The sequence below is a fragment of the Falco peregrinus genome, chromosome 7 (assembly GCF_023634155.1).
Source record: "Falco peregrinus isolate bFalPer1 chromosome 7, bFalPer1.pri, whole genome shotgun sequence".
Taxonomy (NCBI): domain Eukaryota; kingdom Metazoa; phylum Chordata; class Aves; order Falconiformes; family Falconidae; genus Falco; species Falco peregrinus.
In genome coordinates this window covers 29,502,740-29,524,638 of record NC_073727.1, presented here as the reverse complement: position 1 = coordinate 29,524,638, position 21,899 = coordinate 29,502,740, and the positions used below count along the sequence as shown (strand labels likewise).

At 39.7% G+C, this 21,899-nt stretch overlaps 2 protein-coding genes across 2 annotated transcripts; one reads left to right on the top strand and one right to left on the bottom strand.

Annotated features, from left to right (window-relative positions):
* The first annotated feature begins 291 nt into the window (after positions 1 to 291).
* Positions 292 to 21,539, top strand: TRAPPC3L (trafficking protein particle complex subunit 3L). Its single transcript, XM_005243733.3, has 5 exons — positions 292 to 569; positions 3,620 to 3,717; positions 6,392 to 6,491; positions 19,372 to 19,557; positions 20,601 to 21,539. The coding sequence occupies exons 1-5, from the start codon at positions 531 to 533 to the stop codon at positions 20,718 to 20,720; spliced, it is 543 nt and encodes a 180-aa protein (XP_005243790.1). The 5' UTR covers positions 292 to 530; the 3' UTR covers positions 20,721 to 21,539.
* CALHM5 (calcium homeostasis modulator family member 5) lies at positions 13,445 to 19,296 on the bottom strand. Its single transcript, XM_005243731.4, has 2 exons — positions 18,084 to 19,296; positions 13,445 to 15,289 (listed from the first exon to the last, which is right to left on the bottom strand). The coding sequence occupies exons 1-2, from the start codon at positions 18,621 to 18,623 to the stop codon at positions 14,900 to 14,902; spliced, it is 930 nt and encodes a 309-aa protein (XP_005243788.1). The 5' UTR covers positions 18,624 to 19,296; the 3' UTR covers positions 13,445 to 14,899.
* Positions 21,540 to 21,899: the final 360 nt, after the last annotated feature.

The following is a 21,899-nucleotide window of genomic DNA, read 5'->3' as shown; positions in this document are numbered from 1 at the left end:
AGTGGGCTTGGCAGTATTAGGTATACGGTTGGACTCGATGATCTTAAAGGTCTTTTCCAACCTAAACAATTCCATGATTCTGAGTCTGTGATTTTGTTCTTCAGAGAGGGCACTTTTATTAACTCTCCAAACACCAAAACCTGACAGAAACAACAGAATGAATTTGCTGTCCCTAAAAACATAAGACTTGTGAATCTCTCGGGGCTGCCCGGTTTGACTTCATATGGCTGTTTGCTGTGTATTTGATTACAGATCATTCTTATGGATGGAGCTGTTATTTATGTTGTGTACAGGGGCAGATCTGTTGCCAGTCAAATTCCTCCCAAAGGGCTCAGTACACGTAGAAAATAGGAGGAGCATCAGCAGCATTACAGATTGCAGCAAACACATCTCATGCAAAAGGCAGAACAGCAGAAAGGAGAAAACTTTAGAAAAGGGAAAGAGGAAATACAGTGACTGGAGAGAAAACTATGCTGCTGGAGGAAGAAAAGACATAAACTGACAAGTACATCAGGTGCTACACAAGCAACATGTCTCGGCCACCAAGAAGAAAGGACAACCACAAAATAGTAAGACATTTTTCTAAGTTAAAATTGTGCATGGATTAGGAATAAACTGTTATTGTATTGATGCACTGCATATTTCCAAATAGCCTTAATTTCCAAAAAGTGCTGGAAGGATGGGGATGAGTCTGCCAGTATCAGAGCAGAGGTGCTGGCAGCATTTATGACTACAGTGGGACCCCCTTGTGAGCTGCCAACAATCTGCCGGCTATTAAGCAGTGACATAAAAAAGCCTGCCCATAGGACTTGGAGTCTGTTTGAGCAGTTATACTGAGGTTTGCTCTAGGAGCCTGCATATCTCTCCAGCTACCTTGACTATAAAATGAAATTATTTTCAGACAGTTCTCCCTCAACATGAATCCTTGAGGCCAAAACTCTGTTCTTGTTTTGGAGAAAAGAAGCTGCGTCAGCCACACCTCTATCCCATGAACAATTACAGGAAGAGATGGTTCATCTGGGATCACACCATACCATGTCTTCTTTTGGTGGTGATGCTGCGTGAGCAGGGGTCCTTCTTAATTTTCCTAATGCCATGATTTTGCTGTGCATAGGGAGTGCACCATCACAGGACCTCAATGCTGGCTTTAAGGCCAAAATCTGATTGTTGGGAAACAATGGTTAAACTGTAACCATTGTCTTTGAATGTTGGTTTTGACCATTGATCACATAGCACAGAATCCTATCAAGTAGAATTTATATAGACCAAAACTTCCTTCTTTTTCTGTACTTCATGTTCATATTCTCCTAAAGTTCCAGCAGTTGTTTTAAATATACTGCATACAAGATTTCCCAACAGGTCTTCTTAAACTGCATGGTCACAAAAAGCATTCTTCTGTGTCATTGAAGATATTGGTTATTCTTCCTGTTCTCTGGCAGTGATGTGTCTAAATAGGAAAAATTCAGATAGCCAATTTCCTCAGAAACTATCTATGGTTGAAAATTTCGAAATGTATAGGACTATTTTACCACAAGTCCAAAAAACCAAAATGCCATAAATGCAGAAATAAGGCCACAGTGGTTTAAAATACCCAATGATAGTATTGTGTCTTGAAGAGAATATGTTTGCATCTAAAAGTATAATTATGACACACATATCTATGTATACATATGTACAACAAACTGAAGAGAGAGGAAGTTGCTAGTAAGGAAAAGAGAACATAGACAACTGTAGAAGATTACTATCTCACTCACTGGGCACTTAACTGCATGTTTTTACTTTATCCCTAGTACTGAGATTCTGAACAGGCTTAGGAAAGATGGGCACAAAGTTTCTGAGACTGGGATTTGTTCAGAGGCAGAGGTCTAAGTGCTTAGAGAAGTTTATGGTCAAAGATAGAAATGTCAGGTAAGTTTATATGCCTCTGTTGTTAGATATTAAAATGAAACACAAAGTCTGTCCTGTGTTTGGATGGTTCAATTCCACACAAATCTTTGTTCAGGAACTTAGAGCCTTAGGGTTTTCTGTATGGTGAATGGTGATTTTTGATAGGAGCTGAGGCAGTAGAGAAGTTCCAGAATGACACAGCAAACAATGTTATGTCAGTTTTTGAAAAGGGGACAGAGGTTTCTACTGAAAAAGAAATGGAAGAATACGATATAATTAAACTTAATATACATAAGTTTATGGACAAAAAGTACTTCAACAGATAGCAAGAGTGGCTGATAAATACACTCATGTTGATAGAGTATGCTTATGTTTCTCTAAGGTATTTGTCTTATCACAAATCTGACTTTTTGCTGAGATTAGAACAATACAGAACCTGTATAGCATCCATTTACTCCATTAAAAACTTCTTAACAAGAATTTGGCAAAGTGAACAATATTATTGTAAATAGGAATTATCACCAAGGTGAATTTAGGACATGGTTCCATACTACAGATTTTGAACAGTGACTTGGTGAAATGGACATACTGGTTAAACTCCAAGCTTTTGATTCAAGAGGAGCAGGAAGAAGACTTTCTACCAAGCTGTTATTCCTTTCCTGTGATTTGCTCTAGTGTTTTCATTGGTATTCACTATTATTTTTCCACAGGCTATAAACAAAAGCACCTCTAGTCTGCCCACATGCCTCAGGCCTGCAGCACTTCCTTTAATTAATTCTTGCCCAAGAAGTTTAGTGAGAGTCAACCTAGTCTCTCGCCTAAAGGACACTTGCTGCTCCTGCTAAATACAGTCAATTCTGCAGTGCCATGGAGGTGATCTGGCAGGGCAGGGAGGGAAGAAAATTTTCCTCTGGATTGGTGCGCAGCTGAAGATCCCAGACTAGGGCTTGTGACAGGATCTGTGCAGAGATATGCCCTTGACCTCCTCAGTTGCTCTCCATGCTCCTTGGGCAGGTGGCTGTAATCCTCACCCATTCCCTTCATCTTGCTCAGGTAGTGGAAATAACGTAGCAACGAGATTGTCCAGGAATTTGGAGAGCTAGTATTGATGGTGATTCAGGTTACTTGTAAAGACTGATAAAGGAGGGGAAATATCAATGGGGCTGATTCTTTTCTACTCTACTTGTTGTTATTCTTTACACTTGTGCTGAATTATAGTATGTTTTCATTATTCTGAGCCAATTTCTTTATCTAATTTTTATTTTCTTGGGAAAGCAGCTGATGATCTGAATCAGATCAACCATACCTTTGTAAAGGAACTGGAATTTCAGTGTATATACTGTTATTCCTTTCGTAAACAGACCAATAGCTCATTGCCTCTGTAATTCTCCCTGCAACTAAATGATTGTCATTAATTTTGGGTGGCATTTGACAGCATTTATCAATCAAGCATACATATGTGTGGTTATAGGATGCAAGAATGCACCTGATGAAAGTAGCTGTATCCCAAGAAAGTCTTTTTGACAAGCAAATTCCCTGTGCAGAGACTCAAGTGCTGATCAGTTCAGCTTCTGTCACACTGAATTGTGGATTTCAGCGATTACACATCCACAGACAGAAGTTTCTTTATTAATGGAGATGTTAATGTTGCTTGCTTTTAATGCAGTAGCAGCTCAAAAGTGTGGGAAAGTTTGATTCTAGTTTGCTTCATTTTCAATTTCGACCTTTTCAGAGCAGAGAACTTTTTGTACTCACATATGGGGCTTTGGTAGCCCAGCTGTGCAAGGACTATGAAAAAGATGAAGATGTCAACACCTGGTTAGATAAAATGTAAGTACTGTTTTAAATGTTCAGCTTTATTGATAATGCTATTTGTCCACCTATATGTTACCTTTCAGCTTTATGTCAGCTATCTTATGAGTTCTAGCCCTCTGTCAAGGATTACAGAGATCATGAGAATAAGGTTCAATATTCTGTCAACAGAAGTAACACAAATTTGTGAATTAAGATCAACAATTCTCTTTTTGAATACTCAGAAGAAAAGTTTCAGGATTATTTTGATAGCTTACACTTGGTCCTTGTTGATCCTTTGTTATGCTAATGCATAATATAAACTTATAAATTTCATCTCCTATATCCATGTATTCAATTTCAACTTCCATGTTAACTCTCCTCTTCTATTTCTTTGTACCCATATTCTTTCAAACGGGACAAACGTTTTGTTTCTCACAGGTATTTTCTAGTTAACATGCATTTCTATGTTCACTGTTGATGTGGCCTTCCTGTGCCTCCCACTCATATACCTTGGGTTTGTGACTTGGACAGCTAAGAAGCAGTTGCAATTCCAGGTTGTAGGGATTTGGCTTAGGTGACTCAGTCAATAGGCAGCTTCCTTTTGTAGTCAGTTGCCTTCCCAGAGCAGGTAATTCAGGTGGCTGACTTGGGTGGTCTGAATTGTCCCCTGTGAGGTGGCTCTCTTCCCTGGGTTAGGGGCAGATGGGCTTCTCACCTTTGAAAGATCATACAGCAATGAGTGAGTTAGCACAAATGGTCAATGAGGAACTGATTTCTATAATGGATAACCTCTTTGAAAAATTGAGATCCTATGTTTATAGGATCCTGTCATCCTGACTAAGATTCCTAGGCATTACCACAGTAAAAATAATGGTATCACAGAAAATCAGCAAGAAACAACTTCTGGGCTGGTAAATAAGAAGATTAAGATCTTTGGCAGAAGAGTAAGGCTTGTGTTTTCAGGCAAAATGGGCACACAAAATAGTTAATACCTCCAAGCATTTTTTGAAAAACAGAAAGAGATTGACACAAATGTTATGAAAGAATGTGAACTCAGAAATGTTTTTAGGGAATTTTTTGTTTCCATTTATGTGGATGCTGGCAGCCTCTGCCTGTTTGTCAGTGCATTCATCCTCAGTGAAGAAGCTTGAACTCAATGAAGTTTCTTACTGATTTTGTACCATGTCTTTGACAAGAAGCCAAAAAGTGATCTGATGTATAATGTGATGACAGGATCAAAAAGTGGTTTTGACAGCATGAGGTTTAAAATTGCAGTATGTCATGCATCAAGAAAAAATGAAATATTTATTTATTGTGTAAGTATCAGTATCAATAACATTGGTAAATATGTCATCATCAGTTAGCAAGGTATGTATTGGTGATGTACAAGACTGCTTAGGTTCCTTTCAACTGTTACGCCTTAGATTTGCAAAGTCAAATGAATAACAAATTGACAAGCAACTATTTGGCAACTGTATGGTGAAAAACACCTTTCTCACTACAGATTATATACGTACATATATATATATATGTGGAGAGAGCTAAGAATACTGTCGCCAACTGTCACAGGTCATCTATGAATCTGTAAGGTTTCTTCCTCTAGATGGGCTGTTTCCATCTTCATAGAAGTAAAAATAGCTGTATTGCTTTAATGAAACCTGTCATTGTTTCATCAAGTCTTTATCAAGACAAAACCTCAAAATATTTTATAGAAAAAGCTATAATAATAAAAACACAAGGAGGAAAAATTTCTCCACGTCTTCCAAAACTACTCTTTAGTAATTTCCACCATACCATCGTAAAGAAGCCTGTGTATTTTTGAAACTTCTTACTTTAACCAGAGATGAATGAGAGATGACTATAAAATAAATATCTGTGGAATGTTGTGAGAGCTAGGAATGAGTATTTGTTTTATAAAAAAATCCATTAACTTCCATCCCTTTTTATTTAATTTCTCTGAAACCGTAGCGTTTTAAATACAAAATGAAGTTGGTGGTGTAGTGAAACTGTGTATTGACTAGCAACTTTCAAATTGTTTGTGCAAATAGGAACATGTTAGGGAAATGTGGAGGAAAGAGCAAATAATGAGGTAAAGAAATAAGAAGAAAGAGATCAGATGTGAGTCCATTTCCTGTGGATTTTCCTGGCACCTGACCACTGCACTGAGGGTGCCCAGGATTTGCTGAACTCCATGCCAGCCCAGAGGTGAATGCTGTGACCTAAAGGGGCAGTTGCTTTGTTCTCCTTGACAGGGTCAATGTAAGATGAACTCTGGGGATCACAGAGGAATGGTGAAAATACTGTGCAATGTTATCCTATCCTATTTTTAGTGACAAAGAAGTATTATTTGTATTATTTGCATATGTTTATATATTATACTCACATCTCACATATAATATTTATTCATATATGTCAATATAAATGTATGTATAGACAACGTGTATGTAAACAACATTCATATCATCCTTGCCAGGAGTATTGTGCATAACGAAGTCTGATTCCTTAAATGACTACATGAACAGCAATCCCACTGCACTGCAAAATGCGGTAGAAAGGAGAATCTAGACCAGCAAATTCTGTTGTCCTCAAAGCAATTCATTTAGGAACATGCAGCTGTTTTGCTGAGAAAGCACAAGAGACAGATTAGGGAGATGGTAGGTGGAAAGAAGTCCCCCATTTTGAATATTAACTTTCTTTGTTTTCTCCTTAGGGGATACAGCATTGGCATAAGGCTGATAGATGATTTTTTAGCTCATTCAGCTGTGAAAAAGTGCCGCAGTTATTCTGAAACCGCAGACATGATTGCACAGGTAGATAAAATTTACATTCTCTATATTTTCATCAGCTTCAATGGTCTCAGCTTCTCCCTCGTCCTCTATAGTTTTGCTCCAGGAGTTACTTACATTTTCTGCCATACTGCTATCAAAACATATCTCTACAATCACACCTATGTTTCCATTGGGTGAAATACACACTTTTCCTTATCTATGTTGATTACCTCATGTCAATTAGTAACTCACAGAGGCTGGCCTTGAGAGGAGACATTAGTTTCTACCTCTGTAACATAGTGCTACATCAGGCTGGTGAAAAAACCACATTCAACAGAACACAAAAACCGTGATGTTTAGTGAGACAAGAATTTTGTGGATGGTCTTGACAAACCCATAGTGGTAAGTTTACCGCAAAAGGTTGACAAAACCACAGTATTCATTCACCTAATGGTGAGTTAGTTTTGTATCTGAGGACTGAGAACACAAAATGTGAGAGGCTGCCAAACCCTGACCGAAATTGACCTTAAAGTCAGTTGCTATGCTGAAATTAAAATTCTTCTATTCCTAGTAGCCTAAGGGGCATTTTGCCATTAGAATAAGTAAAGAGTTTCTTTTTGTTTAATGCAGCTTAAGCTGATTTCTTCTACTCTTGCCAGAGAATGCAGCAAACAATAAAAAATGATCCAGTTTTAACAAACTGGAAATCATATATTCCCTCACTATTTTCTTTTTCTAGGAGCATAAGTCTTAACCATCTCATACAGATCTTGAACTTTGATATTCTTACCCTGTCATCTAAATCTCCTCAGTGTCTCCATAATTATCTTAGACATTTTTTAACTTTAAAATGGTAATATAGAAATAAGCCTCAGGTTTTTCTTCAAAAGGGAGACTTAATGGTAATAGAGAAGAAATAGAAGAAAGGAAAAGAAAATGAGAAGAACATTTTCCTGACTACCCACAAGTCTAATAATGAAATCAAAGAGATAAAATCAGAGTGAGTGCTTTTGCTCTCTTTGATGGAAATTTCCCTTTTATTAATCAGTCATTCACACTATTGTCAGACAAGAAAGATCTAGGAGGAAATTTAGTGGCAATACATGGGTGTTTAAAGATTTATTTTTGCCTCCATGGGCAAGTCAGATTTCCTGGGGAAGCTCAAGGAGAAATCTGTCGCAGCACTCTTCCAAACTAGCCAGCCGCAACAAGGGCTTTTACCATCACATACCAACATACTCTTTGTGCTAGCCCCTCTGCTGTCTTCCCCTAGTCTCTCCTCACTCAAGGCACGCTCTCTCTCCCTTCTCTCTGCTTCTTCCTCCTCTCTCTTCCTCGGCTGCTCTCTTCATTGGCTGCCCAACCACTTAACAGAACCAGCCACAGCTTTATCTACATCGGCCAACCCGCCGCCCCTGAAGCAGTTGTCTTTACTTTACAACCCATAGTTGTATATTATCAATGATAATTAACCCAGCTTCATTCCTCTACAGAAATCCATAGGAATATTCAGCCCCTTTAGACGGCTGAGTCACTGTAAAGGAGGTAGTAGTTCATAGATACTGAGTTAGCTCAGACTAATACACATTCAGGTCATGATGAATGAGCCCTTTATGCTTTATGATTTTCAGCTATGAAGCATTGCTGATGAAGATGTGCCTAGCCTTCCCCAATGGCAAAAGTTAACCACAATTTATTAGAAAGAACAGTTTGCAAGGTAGTAGTTTGTTTTAACAGATCTGGGCATCAGTTAATTGAACTGGCATTCATTTCCATTGGCTCATTTTAGGAGACAAAAATATGACTGGCATACTTTCTGAATGCTTGAGAATTACCAGCAGCATCAGCTAAATGTAAGCATTATGTTTAACTGCTGACTGATGTACTGGGGAAGAGCAGGCTTTCTATACGGTGAAATAAGGTACCAGTATATGCTGGTTGTACAGGATTATCTTAGTTCAAAGTGTATGTTACCGGGTGATGTGTGATCCTGCTCACATTAACCATGTCAGAGACACTTATGTTACAACTAACTGAAATGGAGGGACAGAAGTTATGTTATCATTCCAAAATGCTTGTCATAGAGGAACTGATGGCTGTCACAGAAACAGGGAAAGGACCTCTTTGCATTTGCTATTGCTGGTAGGGCTGTAAAGTACACACACCCCATGATCTGCCAAAGTTTAAAGCAGAAACAGGTGACATTACTAAAAGCCAGCCAGATTCCATTAGCTCATGAAAGACTGGAAACTAAATTTCCTCCTGAATATTGTGGTTTCATCCCAGCCAGCAGCTAAGCACCACACAGCTGCTCACTCGCTTCTCCACTCCCATGTGATGGGCAGGAGAACTGGAAAGAGGTAAACCTCATGGGTTGAGATAAGAACATTTTAAAAATCAAAGTAAAATATAATAATAATTATAATAATAATGATGATGATAATTACGATGATGATAATGATTATAATAATAATAATGATAATTATAATGATAATGATAAGTAATAAAAAGCGAGATAAATAAACCCCAGAAAAGACAAGTGATGCACAGTACAACTGGTCACCACCCACTGACCAATGAGTGCCCAGTCCCTGTGAGGCGATGGGCCCCTCCTGGCCAACTGCCCCCAGTTTATATACTGAGCATGACATTCTACGGTATGGAATATCCTTTTGGCTAGTTTGGGTCAGCTGTCCTGGCTATGCTCCCTCTCAGCTCCTTGTGCACCTCCTCAGTGGCAGAGCATGGGAAGCTGAAAAGGTCTTGACATAGGGTAAACATTACTTAGCAACAACTGAAACATCATGTGTTGTTGATATTATTCTCATACTAAATCCAAAGCACAGCACTGTACCAGCTACTAGGAAGAAAATTAACTCTATCCCAGCCAAAACCAGGACACTGAAGTAAAGTGTATTTTGGAGTCTCAAATCAGGATGGTGTATAACAAAGCTCTTCCTTTGGAGGAGCTGAGCTGGAGTGGAGGATCCACTGAAGCAGTGAGAGCAGCTGAATAAAAAACATGAGACAAGCAGCATTTCAATCACTGTATCAAAATACACTGTCTCATTAAAAGAACAATACCAGGCTGAAAAATCAAGGTTGTGTTCATTTATGTTCTTCTTCAGATAGTTCGTGTACTTCTTTTTCTGGATTGTTTTTAAATTTTTAAATATATTTTTTTAATATTAAAAGTAATTTTTTCCTGGATTTTCACATATGTGCCACATATCTGGTTTTCTGGGTCTTATTCCTTATGGTTCCCTTATTTACAAATGCTTTAGTACAGTTAAACTTAAGTACATTCTTGAGTACAGGGGATTCAACAACAATATACTGTGAGAAGTTAACCATCAAATTAAGGGAAAAGACACTATTTCTCTGCAGGTTGTACTTCAAAAGAGAATTGCTGAGAAAAATAAAATTACTTGGAAAGACTGGAAAAACTAAAGCACACAGTCTCTTGAAAAGACTATTTTTAGCAAACTAAAAGTGGAGTTCTGTAGTAGGAGTATAACCTTTCTGAGGCAAAATGTGATATGGAAAGTATTTTCACAATTCTTTGGCAAAACATTTTTTAAGTAGTCTTCAAGCACATTTGTCCGAGGCACATACCAACAAAACATACATAAAGCGACACAGCAAATAACTGCAAATATGCTGTTAAGTTATCAGCTCAGGATTACACAGCTTTTTCCCATGATCTCTTCAACCCTTCCACACTAGTGTCCTCAGCCAGGAGAAAGTGCTTAAATACTTAACTGCACTAACTCTTCCAAGGCAGAAACCTGTTTGAGGATGAGTGTGTTAGAGTAAAACCAGTTCAAAGTTAAAGTAATTAAGGCAGATAAGCAGTTCAAGTAGTCAGAGCCAAACATCCTGTAAACACAGCTGTTACCCTGCAGCCCTTTGGAAAGCAGAGGATAAGTCAGATCAGGCGGTGGGTGTTCCCTGCAGAAATGGAAAGAGATGAAGCAAAGGGAAAAAACATAAAACGAGGAGTACAAGTCAGCTTGCCATATTAAGAAATAAATACTGAAGGAAAGGTGCACCTAAGGCAGTGACTGAGGGCTTAGAATTTCAACCACTGGTTCAGACTGCAAAGCCTGGGATTTACTGCTACTTTATACTGGATTGGAGGAGGGCCCAGTTTTGATGATGAGCCAAAGTGAGTCCTTCTACACTGAGTTCCCACAGTGCTCACTGACTTCGTGTATTGGTGCTGTGACTTTGCAGGGTTACTGCCAGGACTGAATAAAAAAGAGCTGAAACAGGCCATGTAGAAATAGGCTTTCTGCTCACTGGCAAATTGGGATAAGAAAATGGAAACCAAATGGACCAGCAAGGTCCCTGTATATTGACATATGGCTAGTTTGAAAGTCTGACAGAAGCTGGCAGGATTTAAAAAGCTGGTAGATGTTGCTTTTCAGGTCTTAAAAGTGAGAGGGAAATGCATATAGCAGGTTGCTGTGCTAAGCAGTAGACAGTTAAATTGAAAAAATTGGAGAACTGCACTATAAACAGTGAAGAAAAGTTTGTGAATACACAGAAACAGCAACAGATGGCAAAACCTTTCAAGCATCTTGCTTTTCCCAAACACCGACTGTAGAAAAGTACTAAGATTGAAAAGTATGCTAGCAAAAATAGTTTTTTTGCTGTCTTTCACCTTCCAAGCAGATTAATTCTGGTCCTTAATTAATCTTGTTATTCTGTTATCTGAAATTATGGTTTCAGTTTTAACAGTCTGTATTATCACTTACTTTGCAACATTATTTACACATACAGCATTTTGCAGTGAAGAGTCCCCAGCAGTATATAAAGGGACTGATAAGTTAGTGGCCTCCTAAATATTTCAGTAATTCTAGACTGTATTTGAACACCATCAAAATGTTAATGAATTTTATTCTTGCTGCTTGAGAGAGATAGGATTATGGTTAAGACTGAAAAAGTGTAGTGGTACATTTTTAATTCTGGCTGCACAGATTTCTTGTTTGACATTAAGCAATATATAATCCCATAGAGTTGCAATTAACATTTTCAGAAGAGAGGTTTTGCTTTATATGGGTGTCATTTTGATGGTGAACCTACATACATGTCAAACAGATTTATTTTTTCTTCCTTTTCATATAGATAGAAATGAGACAGATTTAGGAATGCAGCTTTCTAAACCTCTCATTTGTTTTACTTCCCTGTCTTTTAGTCACAAGAAAAGACTTAGCAGAACTTTGTTTTACCTTCTGAGAAGCTGTGTATGCTAGTTTTAAAGGAATTTCTGTCCAGTCATAGACTGTTTTTTTAAAAAGTGTTCATATCCATTGAATTACTTATCTATACTTAATTATATTTTTTTCTGCTGAGACTTTGTTACAATTTTAAATGTGCAGTTTTGGTTTAATTTGGTGTTCCATTGCAAATCAGCTACTGGCTTTGCATAGTTTCCATGCAAGTTTTCTTTTACACAGGAAATTCTAACAATGGAATTTGGACAGATGCGTCATACCATACTGCAAAATACAGATGAAACTAAATTGAAAGCATATGAGGGCTTAGCATTGTTAACTAGTTTTTGTTCTTATAACAGACTTGAAGTTGGATGGAGCAGCAGATGTGTAGGTGAAGAAGAGTTAACAGAATTCAAATGAAAAAAATGGGTTCTCGCAGAGGAGAAGAAATAGTAAACTGAGGGGCAAAGCACAGAGACTTGAGCAGAAGATTCCTGTTTATTTGTGCACTCATATTTTGATGGACATCAGAATTAATGTGAAAATCTAAGTTTTCCAAGAGAGAAATATTGCTACTGCTGTTTATGGGTTTTTTTCCACTTTGTTTTGGATAGTGTTGACAATAGTGTTCACCACTTTCTGAGCTGCTATGGTAGCTGCTGAACTTTAATTCAGGGACAATGTTGATACAGAAGAACTTTTGCCATAGCTGCTTCAAGGGCAGGGTTAGATTTTCCAAAACCAGTTTCCAATTGAAAACATAGGGTCAAACGGGCTTTTATTTTTGTCTGGGTTTATATAAGTATTCCAGCATCCACACAGAAATTGCATTACGTTGCAGGCATTTTGGCAAGACAACACAGAGTAACACAGCCCTGAGAACAAGGGTTAGCAAAAGACTTGGGCCTCTACCAGGCACATGTTGCAGCACCAAGTGCTCAGCAGCTGCTCTTGGAGCTGGGGACACTGAACATGAGTTACCTGTGAACATGAAGCAGGGTACGGACAAGGGGAGGAGAACATAACTTGGTCTTGTTCCTCCACGATAAAGGAGAAGACCAGGCTGGGAAAACACTCCTGATTCAGATGGCACTGGCTACTCAGGTGCAGAGCTTTGAGCTTTCTCCTGAGGAAAAAGAGGGTGTCAAAAGCCCAAAACAGAACCCATCTGTCCTGCCACCTTTCCCCCTGCCAACTATGCTTTTGCCTTGTCACAGTGGAGATCTCCTCCTTATATCAACACACTTGTTTCCCATATTCTGTGATCAGCTTATTAACCTACTTAGTCCTTGCCTTTGCATCCCTTCTTGCTTTGTTTTTCTGCGGTACTTGTGAGGAAGGAGGTGGAAAGGTGGCTTTGGGAAGGGAAGAGTGGCCCAGGCAGTGGGGACGTCCTGTTAGGTGGTGTCACTTCTCCCCTACTGTGTAGGGAGGAGATGAAATGGGGCTGGGCAGTAGATGTTGGGGCATCTTGTAAAAAACGAGAAAGCAGACAAATGCGAAGGGATGTGTACCCTGGAAGTAGATAGTTGCTATACCAGGAGAGGAGCCTGGGGAGAAAAATGCACGTGCCATACGTGGTGTCAGACATATCTGCTGTTGTGACTTTCACTTTGACAGTGTCACATCTGTGCTTTCAGTTGCAGCAGGTGCATTCAGGCATATGTTCTAAGTCTGATGCAAAGTGGGTCAGCTGGGATAAAAAAAACTTTAAACTGTTTGTTCAAAGACCACAAGTTATTAAAAAACACAGAGAAAATTCTAAGCAGACAGTGGAGTTAGCTCTTGGATTTTATTTTAACAAAGAGTAAATACAGATAGTTTCTTGAAGTTTTTTCTGCTGAAGAGCAGCGAGCATGAGAACAGCTGGACAGAGTACCCTGATTTGTGGATAAGAGCCCTATTCAAACAGAGCAAAAAAATATGATTCTTTGCAGACTTGGGGAGACCGGCAGTAAAATGCTGCATAAAAGCCTGCCCAGTCACCCCAGGAAAAGGAACTTGGCAGAAACTTTGTTCTCCTTCTATAGAGTATTTGCAAAGACTCTAAACACCCCGTATTAGAGCCATGTGGTGAATTCCAAGTAGGTGAGGTAAAGCATAGGGCTCTGGGGTGAAATGCATTTGTCAGAAGTACTGATCATGCAGTCACCTCACCTGCATTGCCTGCCAGTTCCTCTTGCTCCAGACATTAAGTTTCCTAAGATACTCAGAAAAAGTGAAAATCACCCTGCTACAAAAATATTTTCCTGTCTTAAAATGTGGAATTTTCTTCCAGGCCCTCTGTTGTACACTGGCTTTTGGCCCAGTACAAACAATAATTGCATAGCTCTACAGGCTGCACCCAGTGCCCAAACCCCACTCAAAACAGGAGCTTTATACCCACACAAAGAGAAATTCTCAGTGGGAGAAGATAATACCAAGTACTCTATAGATGCAAAATATTAGTAATGCATTTTCATTATTGTAACAAAGCTCTAACAACAACTGATTATGTTTCAAAATAGCATGTTAATTTTTACACAAAATGCCGAGCTATTTGGTAATTTCAAGTTCTTGGTACCCTACACTTCAACTGTAAGATTTGTCTAAAAATTTACCTGGCACCTCACTGTCAGTGGAGGTCACGTCCCCAGGCAGATGTCTCAGGGATTAGAGGACCCGGGCTGATCATTGTGACCATCCGTAGCATTGTAGGTGCAATAGGAGTCCAAAGACACTGAGATGCCTTGTGTGACCACTGGTGCCTCAAAACAATGCTGTATCTGTAAATGGCCTGGAAATGACCTGGAAGCAAAACCTTTACTTTCTGTGGGCTGGCAGAAAACCACACACATCCTCTATTATTGTATTCACACACACCCCTATTATATTCACACCTTTTAAATGGTGTTACATTGTGATGGTCTCTTGGTTTACATAGGATGTGCATAATATAGTGTCTTTTACATAGGATATTGCTAAACCCCTCTTTTTTTATCCATCTCTTTGCTGTCAGCTCTTGATCTGGAGTCTGCAACATTAGTAGAGTGTGAACCCTAGGTGCCATGGAGATCTGCAGCTTTTTCACTGATGTAGGGAAATAATTTCATTCCATCCTTCTGGAGCAAGTTTGTAACTAGGCAGGAACTTGATGAAGAAGAGGCCATTGTGAAAAAATACAGAGACGAAACCAGCTAGAAATAGGCCGTATAAGCAAGATGTAAAAAAGCTGAAAATATATTTGATCTATGGTATTTCCCTTCTGTCTACAAAGTCCAGCATTGTTTCTCTTTCCTCATTGATTTCTTTCTGGCCTTCTTCAACTAGCCTGTGAATTGTGCTATAATGCTGTTTGCTACTGCTGAAAGAGTAGAGCTGGGAAGCATCCTCCCATGCCTGAAAAGCTGGCAGAGGAATTGTTTCTGGTTCCTTGTTCTCAAAAAAGCACTTCAGGTTTCGCTCGCTCAGCTTGGTGGCATACAGCTGGAAAATCTGCTCAAGTTGCTCCTTCTCCTTCTCCGCATACACCCTCCAGAACATCAGCTGGAGGTGGCTGACTTTTGACTGGCAGCTGACGCAGCAAGTTGTTAGCAGGGAGAGGAGAGCTGTGGTAACTATCACACACCAGCCTAAAATCTGGGAAAACAAAAGAAATGTGTTTCAGGTTAAAAAGGCCCAAGTGAAAATGCTACTTAAATCAAGAATGTCTGAGAGAGCGACCACATTTTGTACAGAGGGCCCTCTTGGGACCCCACTGCAGTGTCTCATCCCAGTTTGCATTTCGTGCCTGGCATTAGTGTTGATGGGGCATCCATACAAGAACCAGCGGGAAGCAGAAGACATGAGGATTGAGGCTTCTCAATAGTGCTTATTTTGGTGTGTCTTTTTCAGGAAGGCAAAAGCTGGCTGATTTTTACAGTGGAAGGTAAAATGCTCAGGAAAATTTGGCTTATACTAGAGTATGGCTGCTTCCCCATCCCATTTTATAAAAATAGCTGAAGTGATGTCTCCAGCATAACAGCAATGGCAGGTTCAGGGATAGATTGTCTCGAATCAGAACTCAAGTCTGATGATAAATCAAATGAATAGAGCTATATAGAAAACAGAGGGGACCTGAAAGCAGGAGTAGTGCCTGCATGATGAGAGTTTATTACTATAACTGTCTGGCATGAAGTGTATTGGATTTGCTCACAGAGTCCTGTCACAAAAAGGGAAAAGTGCATAAAGAGAATAAAATATCCCAATCACTAGATGGTAAATGGTTTTCTGTCTCCTGGAAGTGTTAAATAAAATTACCCAGCAAGAATTAAGGTTAAGACACAATTCTGAATTATGATGAACTACAAACCCCAAAAAAGTAACTTTTGTCTCAGCTCAATCAACCTTTTAAACTGTGACCATTTTTAGATGTGTTTTTTTAGACTTCCTTTTAATGAAAAAAACCTCAAAAAAACACAGACCAAACCAAAACCAACAACTGCATTAATTAGCTAATAGGAATATAAAAGACTTTCTTAAATTTAAGAAGTGTTCCCCAAGTCTTCTACCAGGAGATTCACTGAAATCTGTGCTATTCTTGTGAACTTTTTTAGACTTCAATGAATCAGCCCTTTGTAGTGGAAAATAATTTTTATGCCAAAACTGGTTTTAAATCACCTTCTTGCCCAATCCGGTCAGAATGCTGGGCGGAGAGGGCATGAGAAAGAAGAATTAGCATGCGCATTGGCAGGTCTGTATTGGCACTGGAATAGAGCCCAATTCATCTACACATTGATTAGAAACAGTTGTGTTTTCAGAAAGCTTTGTTTTTTGCTGAAATATGCTTTTCCAGCATAACTCAACCTTCTTTTGTAGCAACTTCAGTGTTTGACAAAATTCTGTTAACATTTTCAAAGAAAGAGCTACTTCTAGGATTAGAGCAAGGGCTGAGGGTGGAAAAACTTACTTGAAATTGTTATTGTGGGATGTTCTCCTCTAAGGAGAGCAGAGGTGTGAACACAATTTTTTCATGCCTAGTGCCACTGGCCTAAGCAATAGTTTTACCTACCTACTCCACTGCAACGTGTAACATCTTCAAAAAAAAAAGCAACAAACAAACTTGTTTTCAAACAGTGGAACAAATCTAGGTTTCAGAGACCCATATGAACTGGAACTGATTTCCCATGCTTTAATGGTGATGATATGGAGAGCTGTAACCTTTCTCATGTGAACTTTTGCACTAATATTAAAAAAATAACCACCAGTAAAAGTCTATATTTAGCTGAGGGAATATAGAAAGTTTCCTCAGGGAAATAGGTGAAACAGAGAAGCTTGACAAGCAATTATTCTTAGGGACTGGTATGGAAGAATAGCTCTGCTATTTCTTTTATGTTTCCAGTCACTTTGTACTGACTGATGATTTCTATGGGTATTTGAGAAACTGCTCTTTTTAGCAGCTTTTCACTTTCTTGGAGAAAGGACCCATGTTTTCTCATGCTATAGACTGAGTCACTGGTCTTTCACTATTTCCCATACATACAACTTAAAGTCTTCAGCACTATTTGTTATTTCCTTCTAAAACTCTCAAGTAAATTGCTTTGTCTGCAGCACAGGCTTTGTCTGCATACCGGTCCTATTTGCATGAGAAAATAAAACCGGCTGTTGGGGAGGAAGTGGTTGCAGATGGGTACAGTTGCCTGACAAAACCTTGCTGGCTCCACTGGGGTTTTTTAATTCCTGCCAATACTCATCTTTCTGTCATTTTCTGTAGACTTCCCCCCCCCCCCCCCCCCCCCTTTGTTTTGACTTTTTGTCTCTATTTACATTACAAGGCAGTGAACAGAACTGTATCACAGCAATACAGTAAGAGGTAATGCAGTCTCAGCTTGTATGTTCTGCTTGTTTTATTTTAGTGTTTCTTCCTTCCTCCAAGCAGGACAAAATCATGTCATCATCCGGCACCATGAACATGAGAAACACAAACAGAAATGTATTATGCAAGCAGTCACAAATCTGTCACTAATCTTATTTTCCAGTATTTTTCTACTATTAGTGACCTAAGATTTCATTACAGTTATCATGGTAGTATAAAATAGGAGAGTGTGGTATGGATTTTGTAATAGGATAGTTCCCTTTAATGGGGTGACATCTTTTAATTCAGCCTCATAAACAATCCATTTTCTCTTTAGAGCAATCTTCATTCAGAAAGAAATCTTTTAAGTTATCTGGTCTTATTGATCCTGCTGTCAGTGCCCCGCCGCCCCCCCGAAGTATGGCACAGCTCAAACTGAACTACAAGATGGATTGATTGTATTTTGCAAGGCTGCATCATGCCAAAACTTTGTTTATGTGAAATCAACAGTTTTATCTTAGCATCTGACATCAGGATCATCCACAGATAAATCACAGTGACAGTACAAACTGCATAATGTTCTTAATTTATTTTTCTTACCTGGGACTGTGCTTGAAGAGTTCGTTTCAGCTCGTCACTCTCTGAAAAGGGCATGGAGCTTTTGTCACAGGCTACCTTGTATAGCTCTTCAAAGCACTTTGCAGATTTGCTGTGGCAAACTGCATTCAAGTAGGCAGGATTTTTCAAGCCACTCATAGCACATTCGTAAAAAGTCCCATTGAGCAAAGCCACAGAAAGCCACATCACTGGGGCTACCAGAGCATTTAAAGTGATTTGTCCAAAGATGTAAAAAAAATGGCAGATATTCCCTCTGGGGAATATTTTTCTGGGATTCACCCAGCAGCCTGTAAAGAGTTTCCAGGTCTTGCTGTTCAAGAAATATCCAATAACTAGCAAAACAAAAGCAGGGGAGAAGAGAAATACCAAACCGTACCTGAAGTTTTCATTGCTGCAGGGGCATCTGAAAGCAACAAGAGAAAACACACGCTCACCTCCCATTGTCAGGAGTGCCATAAAACTGTAACCTATAGCGGTTTTCCGGTTCATAAAGAATTTCAGGATTGTTTGGAAAGCATCCATGTTTCATGCTCACTAAAGAGGTAAAAATCAAGACACGTTTATCTTTGGTCGTAGCAGTCTGTAGTGGTGTAGCAGGGGAGAGCTCTCCAGAGGAAGAACAGCCTGCTGCTAGCCTGCCTGCGTATGCGCGGTCTAGATAACGCCGTGATGTCACTGTCTGGAGAAACATGCTCACAGGGGACCCCTCCACTAGCAGAGCAGATGTTGCACATTTACAGTAACATTCATCAGTAATAGAAGGAAAGCAAGCAGTGCTCTATGTAATCAAATAAGTTTGCTGTCTTGGCAGTCTTATTCTTGGTGGTTGTTTTTCTGACGGTGGATGGAGGTCAGAGTAAAGACACACACTCACCAGTCGCAGGAGTTTTTGAGCTGTGGTTATCAAAGTTGCTGGCAATGTAGTGAAGGACCTAATATAGATGCTAATGGTCCCAGGGGAGTGTGCCGTGACTGAAAGCAGATGAGTGGTAACAACAAAACCACTTTGTATGGGGTTGTAAATGTAGGAACATCAAAGACACAATAAGCAGCTTTCTGTTGTACTTCCCTGAAGTATCACATAGGTCCAGATTTGTGTTTCTGGCTCAAGCTGATCACAGAAGAGGCAAATCTAATTTGATCTCCAGCCTGTCTGCCCCTTCTCCCTATTTTCCTGGGGTAAAGCTAGTCTACAGTATGCTGCATCCTAAAGTTTCATGTCTGGTTTGCACACAACAGATTCAAGCAGCAGAGTTTCATCCTTTTGCAGGTTGCTTTCAAGATGTACCTTGGGGTCACCCCTAGTGTGAGCTGCAGTAGTGCTGCAGGAAATGAATTCTCCTTAATCCTGGACAAAAACCCACTAGTGGACTTTGTGGAGGAGCTGCCAGCAGAACGGGCATCACTTTGCTACTGCAACCTCCTCTGTGGGGTGATTCGAGGTGCCTTGGAAATGGTAAGGAAGTGCACATTTGTTTTCTCCATTCTTTGCTAATATGCAGGAAAGCAAAACCACTTGCTCGGATAAATGAAGGAAATTTAGTAATGTTTAACCTCTCTGTCAGATTAAATGTTTGTATCTAAAGGGCCAGATGGATCCTGGATCCTGGGGTAGAGTAGCACACAGGTTAGCTCACCCCCACACTGTCCCTACTTGGCTCTTCAGTATCTAACTTGGGTGCAAAAGCCAGGTGGGATCAGGGAACCAGCTAACATATAATGTAGAGAGCCAGGGGGGCCTGCTGGACTCCTCAGCTGCTCCTTGAGCCCATCTTACTTTCTTGCATAGGTGTAACCTGTAATAGCCATTCCTGATTCTTGCCAAATACATGAAAATGAGTAATATTCTCAGGTTACCACAGCACCTGCTGAAAGAGCAAACAAAGTGTGGATGGGTATAATGTTAAAGCTAAAGCATCAGAAGTGTATCAGATGGCATTCCGAATTTTGTTCTTAAATTTAAGACTTTTACAAAAAAATAAACAAAGGGCATCATTTGAAATTCACTGAGTTGTAGAGCTTCTGTGGCATTTTCTGGAAGATAATGTTTGGGCTGCTTTATGTTTCTGTCAATATCTAATTTGTCATATATCTTACGCTTCAAGAAAACAGAAGCTGTACAAGTATTATGCATGTACGTCAGTCTCAGAATTATAGTATCTGAGATGGGACTAAATAGCAAAAGTAGTATAAGTATTAGCACATCACCAGGAAATTTTGCGATCACAAAATCATCAAGTACATAATTCAGGTTCTCGGAAGAAAGCAAAGCACTGGAATGAAGGGTAATGTATTATACAAGTTCCAGCGTATATAAACGTCCTCTTTATTAACTTGGTTGGGAAAGATATTTTAAAACAAGCTAGAAATCTGTTTTCTTATGAATCCTGAGAAAGGGGGTCCCCTTGTGGTAAGAGACAGAAAAAGCTCCTTAAACTGGAGGACAGGGGAAAAACTGGGCATTTCTTTGCTTAACTGATCAGACCTGATTCTTTCCAGGTTCACTTAACAGCAGAAGTTACCTTTCTCCAGGACAGGCTGAAGGGTGATGCTGTGACAGAAATAGGAATTAGGTTTTTAAGGAAGGCTGAAGACAGAAAGTACAGAAGAAATAAATGAAATATTGGAAGAAACCTTTCTGAGGGATTTTTTGCACCTTTTGTTTCTGAAGAAGACATGCAGGGTGAAAACGGCTTCGCTGAGCCAGCTGCACCTGTCATACATTTGAAAGGTGAAGAGAGCCAGGCAGCAAACAGGCAGGGCAGAGCAGGGGCAAAGCAATGTTAATTGTCATGACACAGATATCAGTATAAAAGATCAAAATGTCCTGCCCTTCCTTCTCACATAACCATGCTTTTGAGCTCAGTGGAAGATTATCTCAATATTTATTGCACACTGGATGCAAAATATTCATTCCACTGTTTTCAGACACGAGCTGCTTTCAGCTAAATGATCACCTTTTCCCATTTTGTTTGTTGGTAATGTTTCAAAGCATGGCAGCTTTATTTCCCTGGATGTTGTAATTAATTAATCTACTGTGACAGCTGTATGTAGTGTCTCGCTGTCGGGTGCCTGTTTTGATGTGTAATGGTTTGCTGTTCATTGTCCTCCACACTGGACATCCTGCGCCCTTTGAAACCAGAGAGGGATGTGGCTTCACTGATGGCAGGAGCAGGTTTGATTCATTAAGTCTCTTTCAGGCTGCACATGCAGTTTTGCTGGCATGCCTGTTCAGCCCCATATGTACGTACGGCAGGCTGCAGCACTCTGACAACTGCAGCAGTGCTTGTGCTGCTTCAAGCTATAGGCCTTTTCATACTAGTCTTCTCTTCAAGAGCACTGATCTTATGACCAAAATGAAGAAAGCATGATGTATTTAATGTGTAGTCACCGTGGATCTGTACTTGCCTAAGAAAACTTGAATAAAAATTCAGAGATTGCCACACAACTGGTTTGCTGGTTGTTATGTCTGTTCTTATCTGACCTTCACCACTGGTTATTGAATATCTTCCTCTTGGCAGTGCACTTGTTACCATAACATGACTGCGAAGCCGAGAAACAGCAGCCTCGCAGAGACCTGAGTTATAGGAAAGGTTAATGTTGTCCAGTGTAATGCAAGATGTCTGGGTTGGGTAAGGGGGTGGACAAAACCCCAAGTACCCTGTCCACAACGCCAGCTCACCTTCTTCCACCAAAGAGCTTGTTTTAAACTGAAATACAAACCCTCAATTCAGTTCAATGAAGCCTAGAGTTAACCCTGATTTTATTGCTGTGATTTGCACCCTCATCTCCTATTTT